At 36.2% G+C, this 23,583-nt stretch overlaps 1 protein-coding gene across 3 annotated transcripts in view; it reads left to right on the forward strand.

The window, feature by feature from the left end:
• STRN (striatin) overlaps positions 1–23,583 on the forward strand; it is a 58,693-nt gene that overhangs the window by 9,461 nt on the left and 25,649 nt on the right. For all 3 annotated transcript variants that reach the window (XM_015857577.2, XM_015857578.2, XM_015857579.2), the window contains exons 2-6: positions 1,875–1,978; positions 8,981–9,054; positions 10,621–10,699; positions 12,623–12,787; positions 23,265–23,400. In XM_015857577.2, the coding sequence (XP_015713063.1) occupies positions 1,875–1,978; positions 8,981–9,054; positions 10,621–10,699; positions 12,623–12,787; positions 23,265–23,400 (558 nt within the window). The remainder of the gene's footprint in view (positions 1–1,874; positions 1,979–8,980; positions 9,055–10,620; positions 10,700–12,622; positions 12,788–23,264; positions 23,401–23,583) is intronic.

Here is a 23,583-nt window from a genome sequence, read left to right on the forward strand (position 1 = left end):
CATCAGGCAATCCTTTTCATTCCATCCAAATGTGTATTTACATAATGTACTCCTTCCCATTTATTGAAATGTATGCTTTGATGTCATCTCACTTACTTGGTTGGAATGGCACTTGCATATTTCTTTTGGGCGTGTTTGGAGACAGGTAGATAGAAATTACTATCAGGGTGCATCAGTCTGAGCCTTGTAACCTGGGGGGCTGTACAGCTGTTGCAAACCAAGTTGTACATGCTTGAGATGTCGCCGAGAGGGATGGAGCTGAAATGCTCCTTGCAGAGTTAAAATTTTCAGAGTAAACAATGCTGGCTCCTGAGCAGTACTGTGACTTGCCTGGCGTACAACGAGCATTAAATTGGATTCTAGCTTTTTGCGCAGCTCAGGTTGAGTGCTGAGTGAGAAGAAACTTGCTGCCAGAGTGACGGGGCCTTCCCTTTGATTCAGCTGAGGATTTTTGAGGAGCTGAGTGCATTTCCCCTGGTGAAGATGAAGTGTGAGCTCTTTGGAGATTAGCCAGTATTTGTCACACATCGTAAACTGGCTGCTGTAGTTGGGGTCTGGTAGTAAGGCTTCTTCAGGTGTTTGTGGTGCTACTTGCTGACTCTGAGCAATGACATTATGTTAGCTGCTGTAGCTGACACCAGCAAATGTGATAAAAACCTGCAGTCAGATAAGTTATTCTTTAGCAGCAATAGTCTCATTTAATTACAATATCTGAAGACTGTTTTCAGAATGGTAATGAGGACAGGATAATTATGTTTCTCCCAAATTTCCTCTGTAAGACTGGTGCAGACTGCAATACCTGCAAAGAACACTTGGCTTATAGTGAGTATTTGTGGAACAGAAAGGCTTATCAGTCATCATATTAACAGCTGGAGATCTTGACCAGTTGCTTTTTATGCTGTTGAAGCTTTTCAGGACATACATTTGTGACTTTTCTGCAGAGGCTGCTGCTGACACTGAAAATGGCAGGCAACTTGAAGAGTTGATGAGGCTGAGGTAGAAAGTGATGGCTGTCCAGAGGTGATTCTGTCAGAAGTGTACCCTGTGAGTTGGGAGAGCAGAAGAATCTGGCTTTTATAATGAGCTTCACTTAATTATGAAGTATACAATCAGGTAGTTCTGCCTTTATGATTAGGAATAAATCTTGTGTGTGTCATTGTTGCCTATTGAAAGGAGCCTTTAATGGGTTATTAATTACTGTCTACTGAAAATTGGCAAAGGTTAGGCGTCTGTTTTCCAATTCTGTTTCCTTTCATGCCGTATCTCTCCACTTCCCTCTTGCCAAAATATCTTCCTCTGTTTTCTAGTTTTTCTCTCTGTTAAATTACTTCTGGAGAGCTTTCTTTAACCTCTCTAAGTAAGTATTATAAATAACACACGGGACTGTATTAGAAACAGTTTCATTTTTCTTTTAGCTGGACATGCTGCATTTTAGTTCTCTTGACTAGTATCATGTATCTAATGTATGTCTGTAGAACAGTGCACTAATTATATACTAGTTCAGATGGTAAGGAGGAATACTTTAACATCTTCTCCTGCTTATCATTGGTAAATGCATTCATCTGCTGAAGGCACTTTTTATGTTTGTTTTATATATTTTTTAACTTTGATTGAATGCTTAGCTATGAGAATAAATAAACCCTGCCAAGCAAACTAAAATTTATTTATTTCTTTGTGAGTTTATGGGTTTTTTTTTAATACAAAATGAGAGTGCAGTTTAGAAGGCTTATCTCTACAGTGCTTAGTTTTAGCATTTAATGTTTCTGAAACACTTAAGCCAGTTTCTTTTGTCCTATACAAATCAATTGTAAAGTAACTTGAGCTCTTCTGAATGGTTTTGAAGGAACAATTTACACTGAATACTTTCTTTGCAGGCCCAGATCGCTTTCCTTCAAGGTGAAAGGAAGGGGCAAGAAAATCTGAAGAAGGATCTAGTGCGGAGAATCAAAATGCTGGAATATGCACTTAAACAAGAAAGGTATGTTGCTTTATCAATGAGTACCTGATGACAGAATGTTGCCCAAAGTGAGGGAGATTTACTGTGAATGAAAAAATGTTTGTGTTTGCCAGTTAATCAAATACCTGTTTCTTTGTTAATGGGAAGTTCCTTAGAAGACTCCTATCTACTACTCCAGTGTTTTACTCTGCACATACTTTCCTGTAGCTCTAAACTTTGAGGCACACAGATTATTTTTACTGTGTTTCCAGAAGTCTCTACTCCTCCAGTGGTTTATTTCAGGGCAAGTTGAGTTACTTTCAGGGTTTTTTAAAAAAATAATTTATTTATATTTTTACTGATAAGATGGCTTTTAACATGAAAAGCATACGTCTACTACTGCAGAGTCATCATTGCTTGAATACTGTTTCCCTAACAGATAATTCCTACTTTTCTTTAAAAATAAAATGTTAATAAAGTGAACTCTTAAATAGTTTACGTCAGTAGAAATATACTTATCTGAATGTGAGAATAGGCTACTGCTTGAAAATAAGAAAAGGCTTCTAGTAGTTGTACATCACTGTGTTGTTCTCAGACTTTCGCATCTTAATTGGACTGCTTGGGCACATGAGATATGCCTTATATTGTCCAATTTATTTGCTAGGATGGGGCTGTGGCCCCAGAGCTGTAGCATATTTGCTTCTTCTTCAGACAGTTACCAGAGAAATACTTAGGGATACTTAAAAATATCCTTTTTTTGGCCCAGGCCTTCTTGCAGTATCTATGTTATATCAGATAGCATAGGAAAATATCAGATTTCTGCATAGTGGAGATGTTAGTTTATACCCACAGAAAGGCTTATGCTTGAAACATGTTTTTAAAGATGAGAGTCACTTTAAAAGAAGACATGGGCAATGGAGTGCATTTTTGTGCAGTTAAAAGTATGCTCTAAGGAATAAAATAAGTAAGATTTATTGTATTTCAAAACTAAGGAGTATATTCTTGGTTACTTGGGGATCTCTCTAACACTTCCTGTTCATAGTCCAGGTAAATTAGCAGTTTATCCCGAATGATCAGACTATATGAATCTATTTCAATACACTATGATATAAGTTTTGTAAGAGAAAATATAGAACCAAAACAAAAAAACCTATATCCATAATGAAAATGTCCACCAGTTGTATTTGGTAAGAGCCACTTAAGTTTCATTTGGTATTTAAATTCTAATGCTGCATACAGTGTCAGAATTAGGGAAGTGTCCAGATGGTTTCCTGTTGGCAATTTTTACATATGTATCTTTTATCTTCTCTTATGTTTTTGGTGGTTTTTTTTTGTGTGGTGTTGTTTTTTATTTCCCCCCATATGTAGCATTAGCCTCAATTACTAAGGTCAGTAAGCCACATAGGCAGCTAATGTGATCCAGTCTGACAGTTTCTGTATGGGTATTGTATGGTTACAATTGTACAGTTATAAAGTTGATGGATAAACAGAGGTTATGTAATAGAAAGAGGATAAATGATAAATGCTCACCGATGTTGAGGCTTGCTGTAAAGATAGATGCACACTGATGCTGAAGTTTGCTGTAAAACTCTACACAGGAGCAACCTCTAGAAAGAGATCCTGCCTTAGGATCAGCCCTTAAATGGCATCTAGGAGAGGTGGAGCCAAGCTTCACCCCTTCTGGTAGCACAGCTGAATTACTTTCACTTGTGCTCCTGCAGCTGACTCATCACTTGCCTCAGATCAGAGGTTCAGGCTGTGATCAACAGTTTCCCATACAGTATACAGTAGTTCGTAAAGTAAATGTGGTGTCTGTGATTGGTGCATGCTTGAGACAGCTATTTATAACAGTTTGTGGTTTTAAACAGAAGTATTATTTGCCAGTTACTGAAGAAACTGTTTTCTATTTCTGATAGAAACGACTCCCAGCAAGTGCTCTTGCTTGATGCTTAAAGGAACGGCAACACACTGAGCTTGGAAGCACTGTTCTCTTTCCCAGCTCTTCCCTAAACTACGCATAAGCTTGGTCTGCCAGTACTCAGGTTGGATGCTGGCTGTTTATACAGGGATCTCAGAGCTGAAAGTCAGATCCTCGAAGGTAGAAGGAAAACAGTTCTGGTCAAGTTAGGACAAAGCTGATGCTGCTGGGAGAGGAACACACAGTAGTTTGTGCTTGCAGCGTTCCCAGAATAAGAAATGGTTGACATTGGTTTTCTCAGACATGATTTTGTGAGCTGCTCTTGCAGAGTGGGTCTTCAGAATTTTTCCCAATCAATTTTAAATAATAGGTTTTGAAGGCAGTGTTCTTTTCTGTTTCTTGGCATTTACATGAATTTGTAGTGGGGAAGGTAGAAAATAATGTTTACACATTATCATGTTTTATTTTCTGACAAATTTTGTTTTGTTCAGTCATTATATCAGTGGTGGTAACATTACCTTTTTGTTGTTTGTGTATGTAACCAAGTTGTTTCTGCTGAAGAGTCAATACAGTAAGGAGAAAAGAACTTAGAAGGAGTTAAGTACTACTTTTTTTTCAGCAGCAGTTCTGGTGTAGGTTTGCCAGCATCCCATAGACATTCAGTGTGAGGCAGTTTGTCCTTGAGTGTTATGTTTTTATCACTCTGTTGATAGGTGCTTCACCAGCAAATGGCAATATTTCCTTTGGATTTTCAGGAGCTAAACAAAATGTAGTACTTCTTCTCAAGTACTTGTCTAATTTAATAAGCTAGTCTGGGTCGTTTCCTGTCTTAACATAACCCATCCAGAGAACTTGACTCTTGAGCCATGTCTCTAGAAACACTTGATTTAATTTTAAGTTGTTTTCTGCACTAATGTGCCTGATCAGAGTGAGGCTGGCGCCCTCACCCCTGGATAGAGTAGCTTACATTGCTGTTCCTGGCAGTCTTTCTTGTTTATGTCTCTTGGTTTGGAGACGACTCCTAGATCTTCTATGGATGTTTTGGCAGGCTCTCAGCACAGCTGGATCAGATGCTGCAGGTCCGGTGACAGATATTTCCAAGAAACAATGGCTTTTTTTTTCTTTTTAATTAGAATCAAACTTTTCTATACGAAGCATTCAGAAAAGTTTAACTGCTTGTCAATTTTAGGAGATTGTGAAGGATGAAAGCCTGCAGTGTTTTTCTGAGCACCTCTTAAAGTGTTGTGGCAGCGAAGTTGAATACTTTGTTTCCATAGAAGAAACACAGTTTAAAGAAAATGATAATAACAGTAGCAAGATAAAGATAAGCTGTATAATGAAGTGCAAAAGCCAGAGCAGTATTAATATATGGACTTACCTGAGTAAGGCTATATATCTGGTGAAATAGTTTTATGGCCCCAAAACTGCATTCTTCAGACAACTTGCAAGGTTAGTTTTCAGATGGAAATAACTCCTGTAAAGTTATGTTCTTAGCCTAGTTATTTTCAAGTCATTTTTCACTCTCTTCATACTGTTAATAATGCAGATGTCATTTTCAGAAATTGAAGTTAAGCCACCCAAGTTGTCATGTTTCAGATAAAGAGGCTGGGCTCTCAACTTTGTGAGAGCCAAATCCCAAAGCTACCTCACTGTTTTTAAGCAGATGATGCCAAGTTTGGAGGAATTTTGTTTTTTTTCTGTTTTCTCATTTCTAGAAGGAATACTGTACTTGCTCTCTTTAGTGGCAGTAGCATCTCACTGCTGTGCTGTATGAACTAGAGTTCAGCAAGACTGGTAGAGGGCCCATTTCAAGGAGCTAATAACTAATGTGCTTTCTAAGGAAATGGAGAAATTAAACATGTTTTGTGGGCAGGAAATAATCTGTTACTTGTAGGAACAGAGAAATACAAATATGATAAGGAGGTAAGTCATACAAAGAATGTGGAAAGACAACAATTAAGATTTATTTTGTGAGACCTTTCGTGCCCTTTGTTTTCAGTATGTGAAAGTGACTGATCAAGACTTCCTCTTCTAGATTTGGATTCTTAATCCTTGTGTTCAATCTTTTCCTTAGTATACTTTAGAAAGAAGAAACTTGTGACATTTTCAGCTGTACCATAAGGATGTTGCTAATAATAAATCATGTACTTCCTGCTAGAGTGAGTTTAGTTGTTGTTTTTTTCCCAGTGGACAGCTAGCTGCCTTACCCTCCCCCTTCCTTTAAACTGGAAGTTAACCATAGCTGAGGATGGATTTACCAGGTCAAATGCTCTGTCACTGTATTCATGTTTATGTTTTACATCTCAACGGTGTCTTGCTCAGCAATCTGAGTTTATACTAATTCATTGTAATTAATTAAGTTTTGAGTTTTGCACTGGACTTTCATTTCATATGGGCAAAAGTATATTGTTTTTTCTTTTTGTCAGCTGTCTTTGTCAGGACATTATGCTTTTGTTGCATCTGTATTTCCACTGGTCTCTGCCTGTGATGCACAGTTAAATCTTCTGAAAGATGAAGGCTTAGTCCAGCTTAGTAATGAAATAAATTTAAGGACCTGTGGTGTACAAGACCCTGTAATCTAGGTTATCCTCTTGTATTAAGAAAGAGCAATAAGGGCTTCAAAAACTGTTACATTATAAGGAAGAACCAATTTAGAAACAACCAACCAACCAAAAACAAACAAACAAACAACTCTGTTACTAATAGATTAGAATGTGAATGGAACGAATAATCTTACTATGCTGAGCTGATTTTTATCATGCATTTAATGAAGGGGGAATTTTCAATTAGAAAAAAGACACAAAATGCTGATGTTTGTTTATATACCCTCTAAGAACTGTAAAAAACAAAACAAAACAAAAACAAAAACACCAAAAACCAGTGAATATACAGAGGCTTAATGTTGGTAACAAATACACTGAGAAGTATTAAAAAGTACATATTGAATTTTTGAAAGGTAGGTTTTGGAGATAAGATAGATAAAGGGAATAGTCATTTTACTTACCCTAATAATCATTTTACTTAGTTCTTAGGGAGAAAATTAACAAAATTTGATTAGAAAGCTGGTGAATGCTTTGAGAATAATAGGAATTTATATAAGGCCTATGAGCTAAAAGCAAGTACCTTATGCCACGAAACCAACTGGTCTCTGAAATACTGTCGAGTAGAGTATGGCACAGTATATATATATAGGTCACTAATCCAGGTTTAAGTGAAGTGTTAATATTTGCTTTTGAAAAGTCAAATCCATATAGATTAAACATTAAGATCACTTGAATTGCTGCCTGCATAAAATCTGGAATTTTTTTTAAGGAATGGGCTATTTACTCTTGCTGAGGTAGATTAGTGTCAGACTAGAGGATTTGTTCTCAATTAGTTGTTACTCCTCATTAATGGTGGTGAAGTGAAAAAATGTGCACGGTATCAGTATTTAACAGTACTTACTTGGGTTTGTCTAATTGGGGCAACTTCTCTCTGCTTGTGACGTGTAGAAAACATACTTGAGAATTAAGTATTTCAGCCTGGCATTCAACTTAGATTTTGTTTTATTCTTGGATATTCTTTCCTGTACCTACCAGAATGTTTTTCCTTCACTTGTGTCTGTTCATACCGTTCAGATACATTCCCTCTTCTTTCCTCAGTGATTGTTGCTTAGCTGGGGTAGAACGTAGTGCTGTAGCTCTAGAGAGGGAAGTGAAGTACTTCATCTGTCTTAGTTGCTGTGTACTCCTAGGAGGCATCTTCTCTCTACACTCACCTTGCTTACACAGAATACATGTTTATTATCACCAAAAAAAGTCTGTATTGATAGGAAACGTGTACTGCCAATACTGAGGCCTAAGAACTACCAAACATCACTTCTATTAGCATTATTTTTTTAGAGGTAATGAGTTTGTTAGCGGCAGTTGCCTTGTGCAGTCATGAGATGCAACACTTTTCTTCATGATTTCTTAAAGAATTCTTGAAGATTTCTTTCTTCAAATGATTTCTTCAAAATCATTTCAAATGGAAGAGTTCCTTTGCTAGCAGTGGAGCCTGTATTACTGTTGATATAAGTAAGAGTTTAATTTTATTTAAATCTTTTTGGTTTTTTAGCCTGTATCTTGCCTTACACGCAGCTCAGTGTGTTTGCTCTGGAGCAAACCTGCCTGTATACATGCAGGTTGGTGTTTCCACTGTTGCCAGGCTTAATGCCTGAGTTCTCCTTTGCCTTTTATTTGTGATAGTAACAAGTGCAAGTGTTGCTTCTCCACCCAGTTAGGAACAGCTACAAAACTTCATAGGGACTCAGTTGGGTTTGACTCTCCTAAGCTTTTGTAGTTGTTGAAACCAATTATTGAGACAAGAGTTACAGTGAGTGTGAGAGAAGGGGGAAATGATAGTGACACTGGATAAAGCTGGCTTTGCTCTCAATGTTGCCTTAGTTACTTCCTGTGTTGTCAAACTTTATCTATTATGATTAATCTTTGATAAATAACTTACATATACTTTTTGTAATGCTGTACTACTGTGGCATTATTTGTAACGTGTATGTTTAAAAGTCTGTAAACACTGGATCTGTAGGATGAGGCTATTTTTCTTCAAGCTACTCTTACTGTCTCACTGCATTCTTTGTGGGGCTTATTACAATAGGCCTTCTATAGGCTAAGTATTTTTGGAAGAGAATTCTGCATTTTTGAACTCAATTAAGTGTCAGGTCTAGCAGCTGCATGAAAATCTGGTGTAGCTGGGCTGCCATCAGCACTGGAATTTGACTTATGGTGGTCCCTAGTGAGAAAAGCTTGAAGAAAAGAAGAATTTACTTAACTGAGGTGCCTAAGTGAAGTATCAAGTAAATGGCACTGAACTGACATTCAGTGGATAGAAAAAAGTTTGATAGTTAAGTGATTTTGTTTTTAAGCACAGAAGAGGAGGGGCTGGAGAAGCAAGCACATGTCCACAAACAAGGAAGCTTGGAAAAATTAATAAGGCAAAATGATGTGCTGAATTGCATTGTATTGTTTTGTTCATATTCTAGAAAGAAGGGAGTGGTTTTTATAGTGAAGACAGATGACATTTATATGTCTATTCATACCTTTAAATGTGCTAATGTTTTTGTTGTGTTTCCTTTTCTCACCTCTTTTCAGGGCTAAATATCACAAATTGAAATACGGCACAGAATTGAATCAGGGAGATATGAAACCACCAAACTATGATTCTGGTAAGAATTTATTAAGAATGAATTTATTACTGACATAAAAGCTCAACTATGGTTTGTGCAAATACTGAAATTGTGGTTGATGAAATATGCCACTCAGAAGTAGCAGTGGGGATAGACATATTAAAGTGCCTTTGTTCTCATCTGTAAACTGCGGATATTGCTAGCAATCATTTGTTCAGAGGCTCAGAAAAAGAGAGGTCTTGACTGCAGATTTACTTTTAACAGTGCCTTCAGAAGAAGGGTTTTCACTTTCAAAATTAATTTTTAGGCAGATTTATCTCAGCTATGTATTAATTCTTATACAAAGTGAGCTTTGGTAGTTGTGTGTTGGATCCAGCTGTGTTCAGTAGTTGTCAGGAGATCATTGTGCAATAGATGATTTCCCACAGTTGCTATTAAATGGGTTTGTGAATGTTGAGATAGATAATATGCATATAGGTCCCCTTACGTGTGAATTCTGATAAATCTTTGGTAGCTTCTTTGTTAGAGGATGTATTGGTATTTATTTACTTATTTATCTTAATTCACTTGTTTAAAGAAGAATGACTTCCAGTATGTTCAGTAACTTTCCCATATCACTTACCAAATTATTCATAGGGTTATACCACAAGCTTTTCTGGTTCTTAGTTTTTGTTTACGCGAAGAAGACTTTGTTCATCCTTCAGTGTTATTACCACAAAGGCTTCAAATTTTGTAGAGCTCTTAGTGGATAATAAACAAAGATATTTTTATCATGGGGGTATATGCTTTTTTATGTCCTGAAGGAGGGTGGGATATGAGTGGTTCTGATGGGTATGATCAAATATTAAGGAAATTTGTTTACCAATACATAATAAATGGAAATGATGCTACAGTTAGAATTCTAGAATCATAGAATGGCTTGGATTGAAAAGGGCCTCAAAGATCATGTAGTTTCAACCCCCATGCCATGGGCAGGACTGCTACCCACTAGACCAGGCTGCCCAGAGCCACATCCAGCCTGGCCTTGAATGCCTCCAGGGATGGGGCATCCACAACCTGTTTGCACAACCTGTTTCAGTGTGTCACCACCCTCTGAGTTAAAAACTTCCTCGTAATATCTAACCTAAATTCCCCTGTCATAGTTTAAAACCCTTCCCCCCTTGTACTATCACTATTGTCCTATCACTGTTGCATTTGTTATTGTTAGCACTTAAAGATATTTGTATTGAAACTTGAATTATGGGCAATAATTATATTAGAACTCCAAATTGTTTATGTAATTGTATTCCCTTCAAGAAGGAGAAAGATGGGGCTGTTGGATGTGAGACCAAAGGGAAGAAGGTACTGATGACTAGTGGAAGTTGGTCTCATGCAGTGGTGTATAGTTGACGGTCTGTATTTTTTTATTTGTCAGTAGTACAGCAGCTACCTTCTGTATGATTTTTGTTGTTGTTGATTGATTTTTGGTGCTTGGAATTTTTGTTTTGTTATACAATCTTTCATAATACTTTTAATACAAATTATGCTTATTTTGTCAAGTGGAGGGGAATATTGTTATAATGTCAGACAAAGAAAAGCTGTTTTTAATTAAATAATCTTTTCCAGATGAAGGGAATGAAACAGAGATCCAGCCACAACAGAATAGTCAGCTAATATGGAAACAAGGACGACAGCTGCTAAGACAGTAAGTGTTGAAAAAAGAACCTGAATAATGAATGCAAGAGAGGGTGTATGTTAATGAAATATGATGATAGAGGTATTTGATTTTTCTGTTAGATTTTCTTTCAAGAAAAGTTAGTGTGTTGAAGTTCATTCTTCTTCTGCCCTACTTTTCCTAGGCTTCAGAACTTCAGGTGGGGAACCTTATGAAATCAAACAATCTCATTTGCTTTTCTTTTACTGAGTATAGTAAAACAGTCTGCTTGGGTGTACGGTGGCTCATGACACCTTACATTTCTTTTTGCAATTAAAAAAGGAAACACAGTTCTGTTAAGAGATACCTAAAGTAAGGGGTTGCAGCCTGGGTTGCAGACTTGTTTTGGTCTACTTTATGTACAGAAATCAGTAGGAATTTTAGACTAAAAGCTTTCTAGTTCTCCATTCATTTTAATGAAGCAAATGTCTCTTAATCTAAATCAGTATTTGAATTCTGCTCATAATTAGTTACTCAGTTCCAGAGTATTTGGTCATATTTCTTTGGTGGTGTTTTTGTTTTTTTGCCTTGATTACAGCCCTAGATTTACATAGAGGTCTCTTATGAGACCTGTCATCAGGGTGACCCTGAGTCTGTTTTTCCATGTGTAAGCTTCATTTTTTAAGCCAAAAGCTGGATTCTATGGTCTTCTAACCAGTTAGCAGAACTTTTGATGTTTAATTTTTTTTGTGTGTGTGTTACAGAAAATTATATGGGAGGGGGTAAAGACAGCCTAGAGCTTATTGGAATGGCCCTCTTTCCAGTGAATTATACAGAAGTTAAAATTGTCCAGTTTGTCTGTTGGATGGCTTTTACTTTCTTTTTCAAGAACCCATATTTCTTCATTTAAGTTGAATAAACATAAATAAAGTAATCTTGACATGGATGAGTGATTTGAAGGCAAGTCCTTCCCTCCCAGTGTAATTCATAGGTTCTATGTTGCTGAATAAAGAGAGTTCATTACTCACAGACTTTGTTTTGCATAGATGTCTGGTTTGATTTTTCATATAGCCATCAGGCAGCATTCTTCTGAAGATGTATTTGCATAGGGGATATCATTAAATAACTGGAGGAAGATATTTTTGCTGGAAAAATGCATGTCCTTGATTTGTGACAGCTTTTATTGTAAAACAGCATTTCTGCTCTTCAGAGACATCCAGATTATTGACTATTTAATTAGTTCAGTGTCCCTGAGAACATAGCATTATTAACTTTGTTTTGTAAAGGAAGGAACAAAGCCAGATCTTTCCAGAGGTAATTCTGTGCATTGATGAAGGTGCCAACTTTAGACCTTGATATATTCATACAAAGTGTCCAAGATTTTACTGCTCAGTCCTTACATGCCAGGCAAATTAATATTTTGCAGATAAATTGCAGAGTGAAAAAAAAAAACAAGGCACAGATTTTATCAAAACTACTGCATTATAAATAACCATTCTTACTAGTAGTTGTGCTACAGAATTTGGTTTTCTTCCTTCTGTTTTCCTAGGATTCTAACGATTCTTGTAGGAACGTATCTCCCACTTCTTGTAAGGCTTCATGTGTAGTTTCCATGTGCTGAGGAATAAAATGGCTATATTGTACATGCAACTGTGGTGATTTTTATAAGGCAGTTGTAAATATTTTAATTGAAAGTGCTTTTCCATCCATTTTAGTAAATGAATGAATAACGTATTGTATAACCTCTGACTGCTAGGCTCTTTGATTTTTTTCCTCAGTGACTGTAGAGGCTGGTACAGCAAGAGACGATCCCTCTGCAGCTGGTACAGGACGATTTATAAGCATGTTTCATTAGCACAGCATCATACTTTCCTAAGATAAGATGCAGAAAAAGACTTTAGGGATAAGTTTCCATTTACTGTTTGGAAGAAGTAACACGTACATGAAAAATTAGCATGAGTTCTGTTCCTACAGGTATCTACAAGAAGTGGGCTACACTGACACAATATTGGATGTGAAGTCAAAACAAGTACGAGCTTTATTGGGCCTCTCAAGTGATGCTTCAGAGAAGGAAAACAGAAATCAAGAACCTATGGTAAATGGCACAGAGGGCCAAATTAAAGAAAACGCAATGATTGGGTGAGTATCATAATGACTATATTCTCTTTCTTCATTAAAGCAGTTAATGATGTAGAACAAATTTTTGATCACTGAGATTTCAAAAAATTTTCATAACAGAAGATTAGAGTAATTAGAACTAATTTTATCATGTTAAGCAGAAAATATGGAAGGAACTTTTAGTATTCACAGCCTTAAAAACAGTATCTTTGTTGGTTTTTCCGGTTGTGTGGCAGCACAAAGGCAAATCAAGCCTTTTATGTGTGTTCATAGGTCAGTGTTGTTTTAAGTTAACAACTTATTTGAGTTGTTGAAAACTTTACTGTTCAGATTAGAGGCTTTGCTTTTCTGATGTTTGCTGACTTCTACATGGTAATGTATATGGAATACAGGACATTTTGATTACATTTGGAAAAACAAGTTTACTGATTGTATTCTGATTTCTGTAAGGTCACGGTTTTCCCCTAATGGATACATGTGTCTAAATGTAATTAAAATATACAATAATTTATTTATCTTCTTTAAGGTCTCTATTGCTATGAAAAGTAAGTCAGGGATAGTAAAACCTTGTGCTTACTTTTGATTTTAACTTGTTGGGTTTTTTAAATTATTATTATTTTTTTATTTTTCTATATTTTCTTTTCCCTACAAACAGATTTTGTTTGTTGAGGTTTTTCTTGTTCATTTTTCTAAAAAGGAACGTTGAATATGAAACCTAAACGTAGAGGTTTTCAGAAAGCAGTCTGCTTTTTTTTTTTCTTAAGGTATCGTATTTATAAAATTTGAAGAATAGGGGAAATGATGCAGAATTTTGTCTGAACTGTATGTGGGGTTACTGTTCCCAGTGGCTTGTGCTATCATCTACGAGCATAGTTTTCTTCAAAGATTATCCCTCTTTTCTGTGCTACAGTGGCAAAATTCGAGACCTTTGTGTTTTAAAGTCTGATGCTGTTATGTGACACGTTTTGCCTTTAAAAAGCATTTGTAAAACAGTGTTGTAGCAGATAGCTCCAGCAGTTTCAGGCCAATAAGTTATCTAAGGACAGAAGTTCATTGTTACATAATTAAATTTAATGCTGTGAGGTGGAAAATTTGAATGCATGAGAAACCCTCAAGCTACATGGTTGACAAGCTGTGTCGTTTGTGTGCAATGGCTTTGTTTTTGAAGAATGGAGAATGTTTATACATTACAGTAACAATTTTAGTTCAGTTTCTGATAGAGGCAGTTCTCAAGGAAAAGGATAGATAAAGCTCCCCTTCTTACATTTGAAAACAGTTTATTGAAATGTTTATTATTATTTTTTTTTTTAATAGGTGGATATTTATAAGGTAGTTATGTGATGATGAAAATGATTGGATGGTGGTTTTTAATATAGAAGTTATTAATATATTTTTATTTCCTATATGTTTCCCCTCTGGGTAGGTAGAATATCAGATTTTTTTTTTAAACACTAGTAGTGTGTCCTATATCTGAGGGTACTTGCTGATGCAGAAAATAGTTCTTTCTGTTGTGGCTCTGCAAGACTGTCAACTTAAAGGCTGTTCAGGCACATACATTCTAAGACTGCTTTCATCTCATTTATAAAGCCTAAGATGGAAGACAGTATTAGAAAGATTAGGGGAGCATTTTGATATGTGATGTGAGACTTGACTCCTGGGTTTTAAACTGGAAGAATCTTCAAGTGATCTCATTCAAAATAGTCATGTCAGTCCTCGTGGGTTATTTTGTTTTTGTGGATGTCAGCTGCAAACTTTATTATTGAAAGGAAAAAGTTGAGATCTTACCAAAATCCTTGCTGAGTTTCACTGCTACAATTCTTCTCTGTGATTCAAGTGCACTTCCTCAACATCTCTTCAAACTTTAGTGCAGGGGGCATTCTGTGACTTTCTTCCTAGCAGAAGCAGCCTGTTACTTAACTGCTGTTTCCTCTTGTGCTATTAAATTCATGTTATACCCCACTATTTCTGTGGTATGTGGCACTTTCACCTCCTCCCAACTGCACTGTCACTTTCCTCAGAAGTTTAAAAATGCAACTTTATGACATAATGAAAATCAGAAAGGAGATGCGGTGTTACTCAGCTTGTACTTCAGCATCATCAATTATCTTACTATTTCACTTACTACTTAGCCTTGTACAGACTGGTTTCTTTGTGAAGAATATTGGTATTTAATATGTGATTTGTTCCTGATCCCAACTGGAATTGTTACTGAGTGTTCAAAAACTTAGTTCGGTGTTATTTTTGTCTGTTTACCAGAACTGCAAAAAAATTAGATGGCTCAGCTTCATTGTGGCTTACAGTCTCAAGGTAGAAGTACTCTTTTAAGCAACCTCAACAGTGCCAGGCTATGTAACAGAATGGAAAAAAGCCTGGCAGTTCTTTTAGGAGCCTCCTGTTATTCCTGGTGTGCATATAAAGTGAAATGAGAATTGGAGCCTCACAGCAAGTTTGTGAGGTTGAATGGACTGCAGTGCACAAGTCTTAGAAGAGGAAAGACAGTTACGGTGAGAGATTAGAATAACAAAAGGGAAAAAGAAAACAAACCAAATCGAAGAGATCCAAAAGCTTAGTGCAATCTGCAGTGGTATAAGGCCATGTGTGTTTGTCAGGACCACCAGTCACTGGGTCAATTGCAAAGTGAAATGCAGATGGAGGGTGAGCCATAGCTGCATGGATACAGTGAAACACCTTGTGGAAGAAGGATTTGCTATCACCAAAAACTGCTAACTTCTGAAGCCAATGGAATTTCACAAATTTTGTGGTTCAAAGCATTTAATGAAAATTGATATCAAGTACTGAGGCTAATGGTTTAGTTGTCTTTTAAGATCAGAGTGCTGGATAAAATGCATGGAAGTCCATCTATCCTAACAAGAAACAGCTCTGTTAAAGTGAGAAAATGCAACTTGGAGAACGTTGACTTGTTTGGTCTTGGAAGAAATGCATAATATTGTGGATACAGCTAAGACTGTGTATTTTAAAGTCTTAAAAAAAAAAAAAAAAAGGTTTGTGTGGGAGGACGGATGTGAGATGTGAAGTTCAAGGAATGAAGGAAGAAAGCTTGTGGAGGAGAAACAATAAAGACCAATCAATATGGAAAGGCTGTGGGTGAACGTGATGAAGATAATGTACCAGAGAGTGAAGAACTGAATGAAAAATGGTTGCGGTGATGTGTTGCATGAACAGGAAAGTGGAAGGCACATTAGATTTAGATGTTCTTAAGGATTTATCTATATAGCACTGTAAACTGCAGAAAGAACAGATTGGCTAAATTGCCTTCTGTACAACTGAACACTCATTTGATAAATTCCATAGAAAGTAAGAAATGGTGCTTGATGTTTTCATGCTGCCATCTGGTTACCTCTTTTGAGTGGAGATAACAGAAATGGTGAGACAAATTTTCCTTTTTATTCTTATTGTTTACTGGTATTCATCCGGTACTTTTTTAGTGAAATGAAAGCGGTAGAAGACAAAAAAGAAATTTGTATGGAAAAAAATTCCAGTAGAAGAACAAAAGGGACTTACTTTACACTGTATGGTTTCTGCGTGAGCTGCATCAAACTGCATACAGTGATTGCTGCTACTCCTTAGCCTTGTTCAGGAATGTCTCTGATCTACAGCACTTCTGACAGTCGGATATACCCACGCTTTACAGTCTTTTTTCTTTATATTTATTTATTATTGTTATTATCCTTACTTAATTTTGAACATGTCTTATGACTGCTCTGAGTGTCAAGCTCTGTTTGATTGTTTTTTTCCTTCTGCCTCTGTCTAATGTGTATACTTAATGGTGGTGGTAGAGAGGATATTCGCCCTCTGCTCAATTTGCTACTTTTTTGACAGACTTGAATTAGTTAAGTCTGTTGTACCAGCACTTGTGTCCCTGATTCAACAGCCAGAGTTCAGACATTCAGTGTTCTTGTATAGGTAGTAAGCTGAGCCTTCACAAGGCTCAAGCTGAGATGCTTGTGAGAATGTTTGGAGTGGTTATGTGAAGATGTTTGCTGTTCATTTCGATATGGCTAAGCTTACAGTAGTAACTTCAGTGCAAATAGTTGGGTCAGTTGTCTTGATTGATAACAGACAAATGCAACTTGAACTCTGTTGATTTTCATTTATTTTAGAAAATTGCCATCTTGTCCATCAGTCCTCGTCATCCCGTCCATCATACATATTGTAGAGTGTTATGGTTGCATCAGAAAGCTATCCACACCATTTTTTTCTTCTTTTGGTACAACAATTAACTAGCTGCTGTTGCTTGAAAGCCTTCTAAACCCATTTCAGTTTCTCTTTTAATTAGATCGAGTAGCCTCAGTTTTTGTGTGTTACTAGCTGCCACATCTGTGGGCAAATATTTGTATTCTTACATTGCCTATTTATTTGCTAATGTACAGATCCTCATGAAAACTTTAGTACTCAAGACATCATGTGGATTTTGAATGCACCCGGGAAGATTTTGATTCCATAAATGAAATGTTAATATGGTAACCTGAAATAGATGTAGTCCTGTTTCCACTTATTTCATGGAATTTAAAAGGGCATCTGTTTTCATTTTCTTCAAATCAGCTCACTTGCATTACAAAAGATAAGTACCACTTGGCATGATTGGACTCAAAAATAGTTACTAAAATAATAACTTTATAATAATGGTTGAAATTGTTAACGCTTGCAGTGGGAGAAATGGGTGCTTTCCCTCAGCAAACTGAAACGTAAATGAAAGCTGCCTGCAAATGTGTAGCCTTAAAAATGTGAGAGTACTTAAGTATCGCTGATTCACTTATTACCTCATTTTTAATAGCTTTATCTTATTGACTGAAACCTAAATAGTCAGATTCGTTTACTTTCTTCAAGGTGTGCATTTGACTATTGCTTGGTATGAATGGAAGCAAATATGAAAGAGGAATAGAACTGGGAAGGAACGAGGGTATGGTGAGAATACATTTGTATCTATATGCACACGTGCACATGTGCATATGTAAAAACAATATAGATAAATTATCTGGGTGTTTGTTAAGAGTTGGCTGGCTACAACTATGTTTAAATAGCCTAAAGAAATTTTTTAAAGAAAAATGGAATGGCATATCAGCTTCTTTCTGAAACTGATCTGCTGCTCAAATTTTTGGTTGAACTGTATGTGTCTTCCACTACCTACACTTCGCTAAAGCATCAAAGTAACATGTTTGAGAACAGATCCAAAGACCTTTTCAAAGAAAAGAAGTAAACATTCTGAAGACCTTATATTTGTAATGTACAACAGATCATTCCAACTGAGACTGCAGCAAATGAATGTCTTTCTGTACCAGAAGGCCCTAATAACTTTTGCATCTCTAAATCCTATTAACACTAACACATGTAATGAAACTACTGCACATGGGCTGATGAATGTTGTATGTTAACTTGCTTATAAAATGGTTTATTTGGGAAAATATTTTTCCTTTTAGCTACCCAAGGTAATACCTGCCATGAAAAAGATGACTAAGAAGAAAATATTGAGGCTTTAAAAGAGGAAAAAAAAAATAAATCCCAAATCAGTTTTTGTGTTATTATAATTTTTTTTTTCTTTCTTTCTCCATTTCTGCTTGCCCAGTCTTGCAGTGATCTAACAGACATTTCAGAGATACGTGGTTTAGGTCAGACCTAGCCACTTTTAACCATTGCATTGAAGCAGGAAAAATGATTAGAGAAATTGGGGGGTTGAGTGAAGAAAGTAGTACCAATTTTCATTTCATTGGCACAAATCATGAGGCTTAAGAGTCTAAATAATTATTATTGGAAGTGTCAGGTAAGAGTCATGGCACAGAAGGAATGGGGAGAAAGAGACGGAAGTTGTGCAGGGAGTGAGAGAGACCATGAGGAGGTGGTAAATGGAGAGCTAATTTCTTAACATTACTTCAGTTTTTTGAATACTGAATTATATTTATTTTTTAGAAAGCTTTTTTATTTGACACAGTATAGTTATATCTGACCACAACTGACAAGTTAAGAGGTTTTCCCTTTTTCAGTGGCACTTTTTCACGTTTCCAATTTGCACCTAAACCATTTTGTAAGTGTTGCTTACTGGTTGTAGCATGTATTGCGCTGGTTCTTGCATCGTGTGGTGTGAATTTGTAAAAAGTTTTAAAGGTTGTGACAGACTTTCTAGCCTGCCCAGCACTCCACGTGTTTTGATTCTGATGGTTGTAAGCGTTCATAAGTTTATAAATTATTAGTTTGATATTTTCCATGCCGTATTATGAGATTTTTTGCACAGTATTCATGATTTCTCAAAGTGTTCTGTGAAGACGGTTGTCATAGGAAAATATTTGAATCTGCATGCCGTTATTTACTGTATCCAGTTTGAAAGGACTCCATTAACAGTGTTGAAAAGACTGTATTAGAACGTGATATAATGACATCCAGTGGGAAATTAATAAAAACAATGACTTTGTGTTATCACATTTTGGTAGTGAGAGAAACCTAAGCCAACAAAAATGGCTCAAGGAGGAATTCATTTAACAGTTCTTCAGATGCTGGGCCGTGATGAGCTTTCTCCTGTACAGGTCCCAGAAACATTTCTCAGCCTCAGCTGAACCTGTGTTTATTTAACTTTATACTGTGGTATTCCTTCCTGCTTCTGAATTTGTCAATAAAATCTGTTTTTATTTAAGGCAACTTGTGTACGTTTTGGACTAAAAGCCAATCAAACAAAAATGGAACCAATCCAGCAAGTCTTCCTCTCCTTTTTCTGCTGGGGAGTGGATAGGAGTGAGGCAATTAGTGGTTTTGTGGCCAGGCAGTTTGTGGGAGAAGTTTATGGCACTCTCCAAGGATGTGACCACAGAAACTCCCTGGAGTCACTATCAGGAAAGGGAAAAAATAATGACAGAAATATTGACAGTGTTGTTATGAAGAAAAATATACATCTGCAGTCTGGCTTTAGTCTGAGTTAAACCTGGCTTTCTAGTATGAAACATCAGGGTCTTGTTAGAAGCAGGAAAGGTGTCATCAATGTGCTGTTTAGTTACCTCACGTCTTCACTTTTCATATAAGTTATGGATTCTACTTTTCCCTTGTTACACTTGTGATGAGCAGTTAGTCCTACTCTACTCCCTGGTGCACAGGCACTAGTAGCAGGTGTTCTCTGCCCAGAGGCTGCCCTGCCTCTTTGGATACAGCCACAGGAGAGGAGGATGTGATGCCCAGGCAGAGTTAAGCCTCACTTATAGAGAATGCTTGTGTTGGCTAAATGAGTTTTGGATCTGGTTAGGAAGGCAGCTTGTTCTTCTCCAGCAGTGTTCCTTTAGACAGTGAGACTAAGGAAGAAGGAAAAAGCACCACTTTGAAAATGACGTTATTCCCTACTTGTGTTTTGATTTGGGACAGGCCTGTAAATAGGAATTGTCCTTTCTAGGGCATACTTGTTCTTTCAGTTTCCCTGTATTTGCACCATTTCCTGAATCTTGCCATAGTCTTGCCTCACTAATGTCTGTAATGGAACAGTTCCATGTTGGTCCCTGCTCTTTGATCTTCTGCACTAATATTTTCACCCATCAAATGTTTTTGGTTTTTTCTCCCAACTATTATAGACTGCAAGAACTCTGGAAGTGTTGAGTTGCATTCTTTATTTTCTAGAAAGGAATTTAAAGTAATTTATTGTACTGTTTTATCTCAGAATATTTTTTTTGCCACTTCTACTTTTTTTTTTTTTTCTGTTGCTTTGTGAGTGACTCCATAACAGAAACCCACTTAGCAAATGGAGGATAACAAAATAAGCAAGCTTCACTTTGTCATCAAAGGGCAAACTAGCTAAGCCCAGGTGTTTTCTCTAGTGTGTTTTAGAGTATTCATAAGTTTTCATGTTGATGATAATATCTAAAGTAATGCCTTAAGTTTATGTACTACTAAAAAAGTGAAAAAAAACCATAGATGAGTCACTGTGAGTCACTGTTGACAAGGTTGTTAAAATGTATTAGGAGTACAGTATAACCTGTCAAACTGTGCATGAGTTTGAAGCTTCTTTTCTTTGTAGTGCCTTTAAATAACTTAAATATTTTCCCACTTCTATTTTCTTTTGTTGTTGTCGTCTTACGAACTCTTTATTGGAAGCTGTGCATTAGCACAAAAAATATTCAGTTGTACTATACTGACTTTGTACATTCTAGTAATGTACACAAGTTTTAAAATGTATGATGATCTACTGTGTATTCCATTGCATAAGGTGCCTTCTTTTCCGTTTATAAATGGCATTATGCAGTTTAGTGTATATTCTGACTACTAAACTACGTAAAAATTGATATGATAATAGAATTCAGACCAGTTACTTAACGAAAAGATAAAATCTCATTTGGTGGTCACTGTCAACTTCACTGTAAGATTAAATAAGTACAGAAACTAATCTAGGTATGAATTACTACAAAGACTTTTACCTGTAGAAGAGTATTTGATTAATAAAAACTATTTCATTTGAAATTCTCTCTTCTACAATTGGTGTTAGCTCCTACATTACTCTGGTGTATCTGACAGTTATTGCTGTGTATCAGCCATCACTTTGTTTTTACATAGTACATTTTCACATCACCTTATACACAGGAAAAAAAGAGAAAAAGAAAAAACAAACAAAAAAAACAAACAAAAAAAAAACCAAAACAATTGGAGTTAGACATTTTTGTCCACTAAAAATTAACTCACAAATGCCTAAAAACCAAGAAATTTGTAAGGGGAAGCACATTACATTTGTGCATTGGAAACAGTAAAATAACAGTCCCGTAAGATTTCTTTGAAACTGCATTATTGCTACAAGTTAGGTATTATAGATTATACAGATTGAAACATTATAGTCTGCCAGTGCATTCATTACTTAAGGAAAAAGAACAGTATTACAGTGACAAAATACTACAAGAAGCAAGGCAAATTGGAAGCATGTTGGAGGCTGCTCTCATGTAAGATAAAGGACAGAAGAATTAATAAGCTTAGTAAAACTACAGACTGTGAAAATGCACAGCAGTACATCACTGTATATTATACTGCTTTGTGTGTGGAATTTATAGTGGCAAGTGAATTTGTTAAAGGTATTTTCAGTCAGTGCAGATGGGTAAAGAGATTAAATTGTCTTATAAAGATGCAGATACTGGAGCTATACAGAAACTACTTCTGCTAATGATTATCATGTATGCCTAGAAATAATTGAGTGGAGGCAGCATAAAGGAGGAATTGTTTTGTTTATCACGCCATATTACACATCCGAGCTTTTGACCTTGATTGTTTCCTGTAATAAGCCTTGGCAAAGTGTTACGAAGAAACTCTGGAATAAAAGGCTGATGGACAGATAATCAGGTGTTTACACTACAGGGTGTTTACAAGGCCTTACTGTATAGCATTGTCAGTTGATTGAACCTTTTCAAATGGGTCATAGAAGAAGCAAAATACAGCATTAGTAAGGCACTTGCTGTCAGAAAGGATGAGTGTACAAGACAATTTAGAACTATAATTCTTAAATAAGAGGGAGAGACTTCTATGGTTTCAGTGGTTGTGAAAATCAAGATGACGTACATGTAGTGATGAACTATGCAACACCAACTGCTTGTTAAAGGTAAGAAAACAGTAGTAAAGTCTGTCTTCTTTGTAGTTTTAAAGTCACAGAAGTACTTTAAAGGGTTTTACTACAGTTCACACTGAATGTTGGTTTGTTTTTTTCCGCAACTTTATCTCTGATATAGAATTCATCTTCTGCATAAAAACATACCTCTTAGTAATTTTGGAATTGCTTTAATTTTACATTCATTACAATTTTATTTAGTGGTTACAGTTCTGTTTTTTTGAGTTCTTTCTGTTTAGCTGTTAATATGACAACTCTTAGTTCCTGTTCTGGAGACACTCACTGAGTTTGTGCCAGTGTTGTTGGTCATAATTTTACCCAGTTTTCATTCTCTCTGTTTATTTAGTGTTAACATCTAAGTAAGAGTCACTTAGTTGTCAAGGATGTTTTTTCATTATATTGTTTTATAATGGCCAACTTAGCATATTACAAAAGTTAATGGATGATAGATGTAGAGTTTTTTTTCCCACAAGATGGAGAATGTCGGTTAGCAGCAGCAAAGATTTCCTGTACCCTGGGGTACACAGGCCAGCTTAGTGTAGCTGCAACTTATACCCTGGTTCCTACAACTTACTGTGTTGATATATCAGTATTGATAAAACTTTGTGGTATGTAACAGCTGGAGAGTGCTTACAAATACTTCTAAAATTAAAAATGAAAACAGCAACAACAAAAAACTATAATGTGCCTGTCCTGGTAATTGCAGCTGGATAAAGAATAACAGTTGGTTGTCATAAGATGAATTTATGGATAACATTTAGATTTTTAACCAACAAACGTTTTTATCTGTAAATAGTCCATTTTTACCTGTAGGCTTATTTTAATTTCGTGTGTTGTTAGACGCCATAAAATAGAACAGACTGGTAAATGCAAAAGTGATGTTGTAATGGTTTCTTTTGACTCATAGTGGTTGTTGTTGTTGTTTAGGAAGCCAGAATTGACTGACTCTGCCTCTCTGCTAGAGACCTTCAAGTTCCTCGAAAATGCAGCTGCAGACTTTAGTGATGAAGAAGATGAGGAAGATATTGAAGGAAGAGAGAAAACAATCATTGATAGCGCAACAGTGAGTGGAAAAAATAATTGAAAAAGTTACGAAGAACAGAAAAAGTGAGATTAATGAGATGCCTATATGCAAAGTATATGACTGTGTATGTACACGTGCAAATCATTAATGCATCTTTATGATGGTCTGTCCAAGCATGTGTGCACAGGAGCAGTTCATGCATACAAGTTGAGCTTTGCTATC

This window comes from Coturnix japonica, chromosome 3, assembly GCF_001577835.2.
Source record: "Coturnix japonica isolate 7356 chromosome 3, Coturnix japonica 2.1, whole genome shotgun sequence".
NCBI classification, from domain to species: Eukaryota; Metazoa; Chordata; class Aves; order Galliformes; family Phasianidae; genus Coturnix; species Coturnix japonica.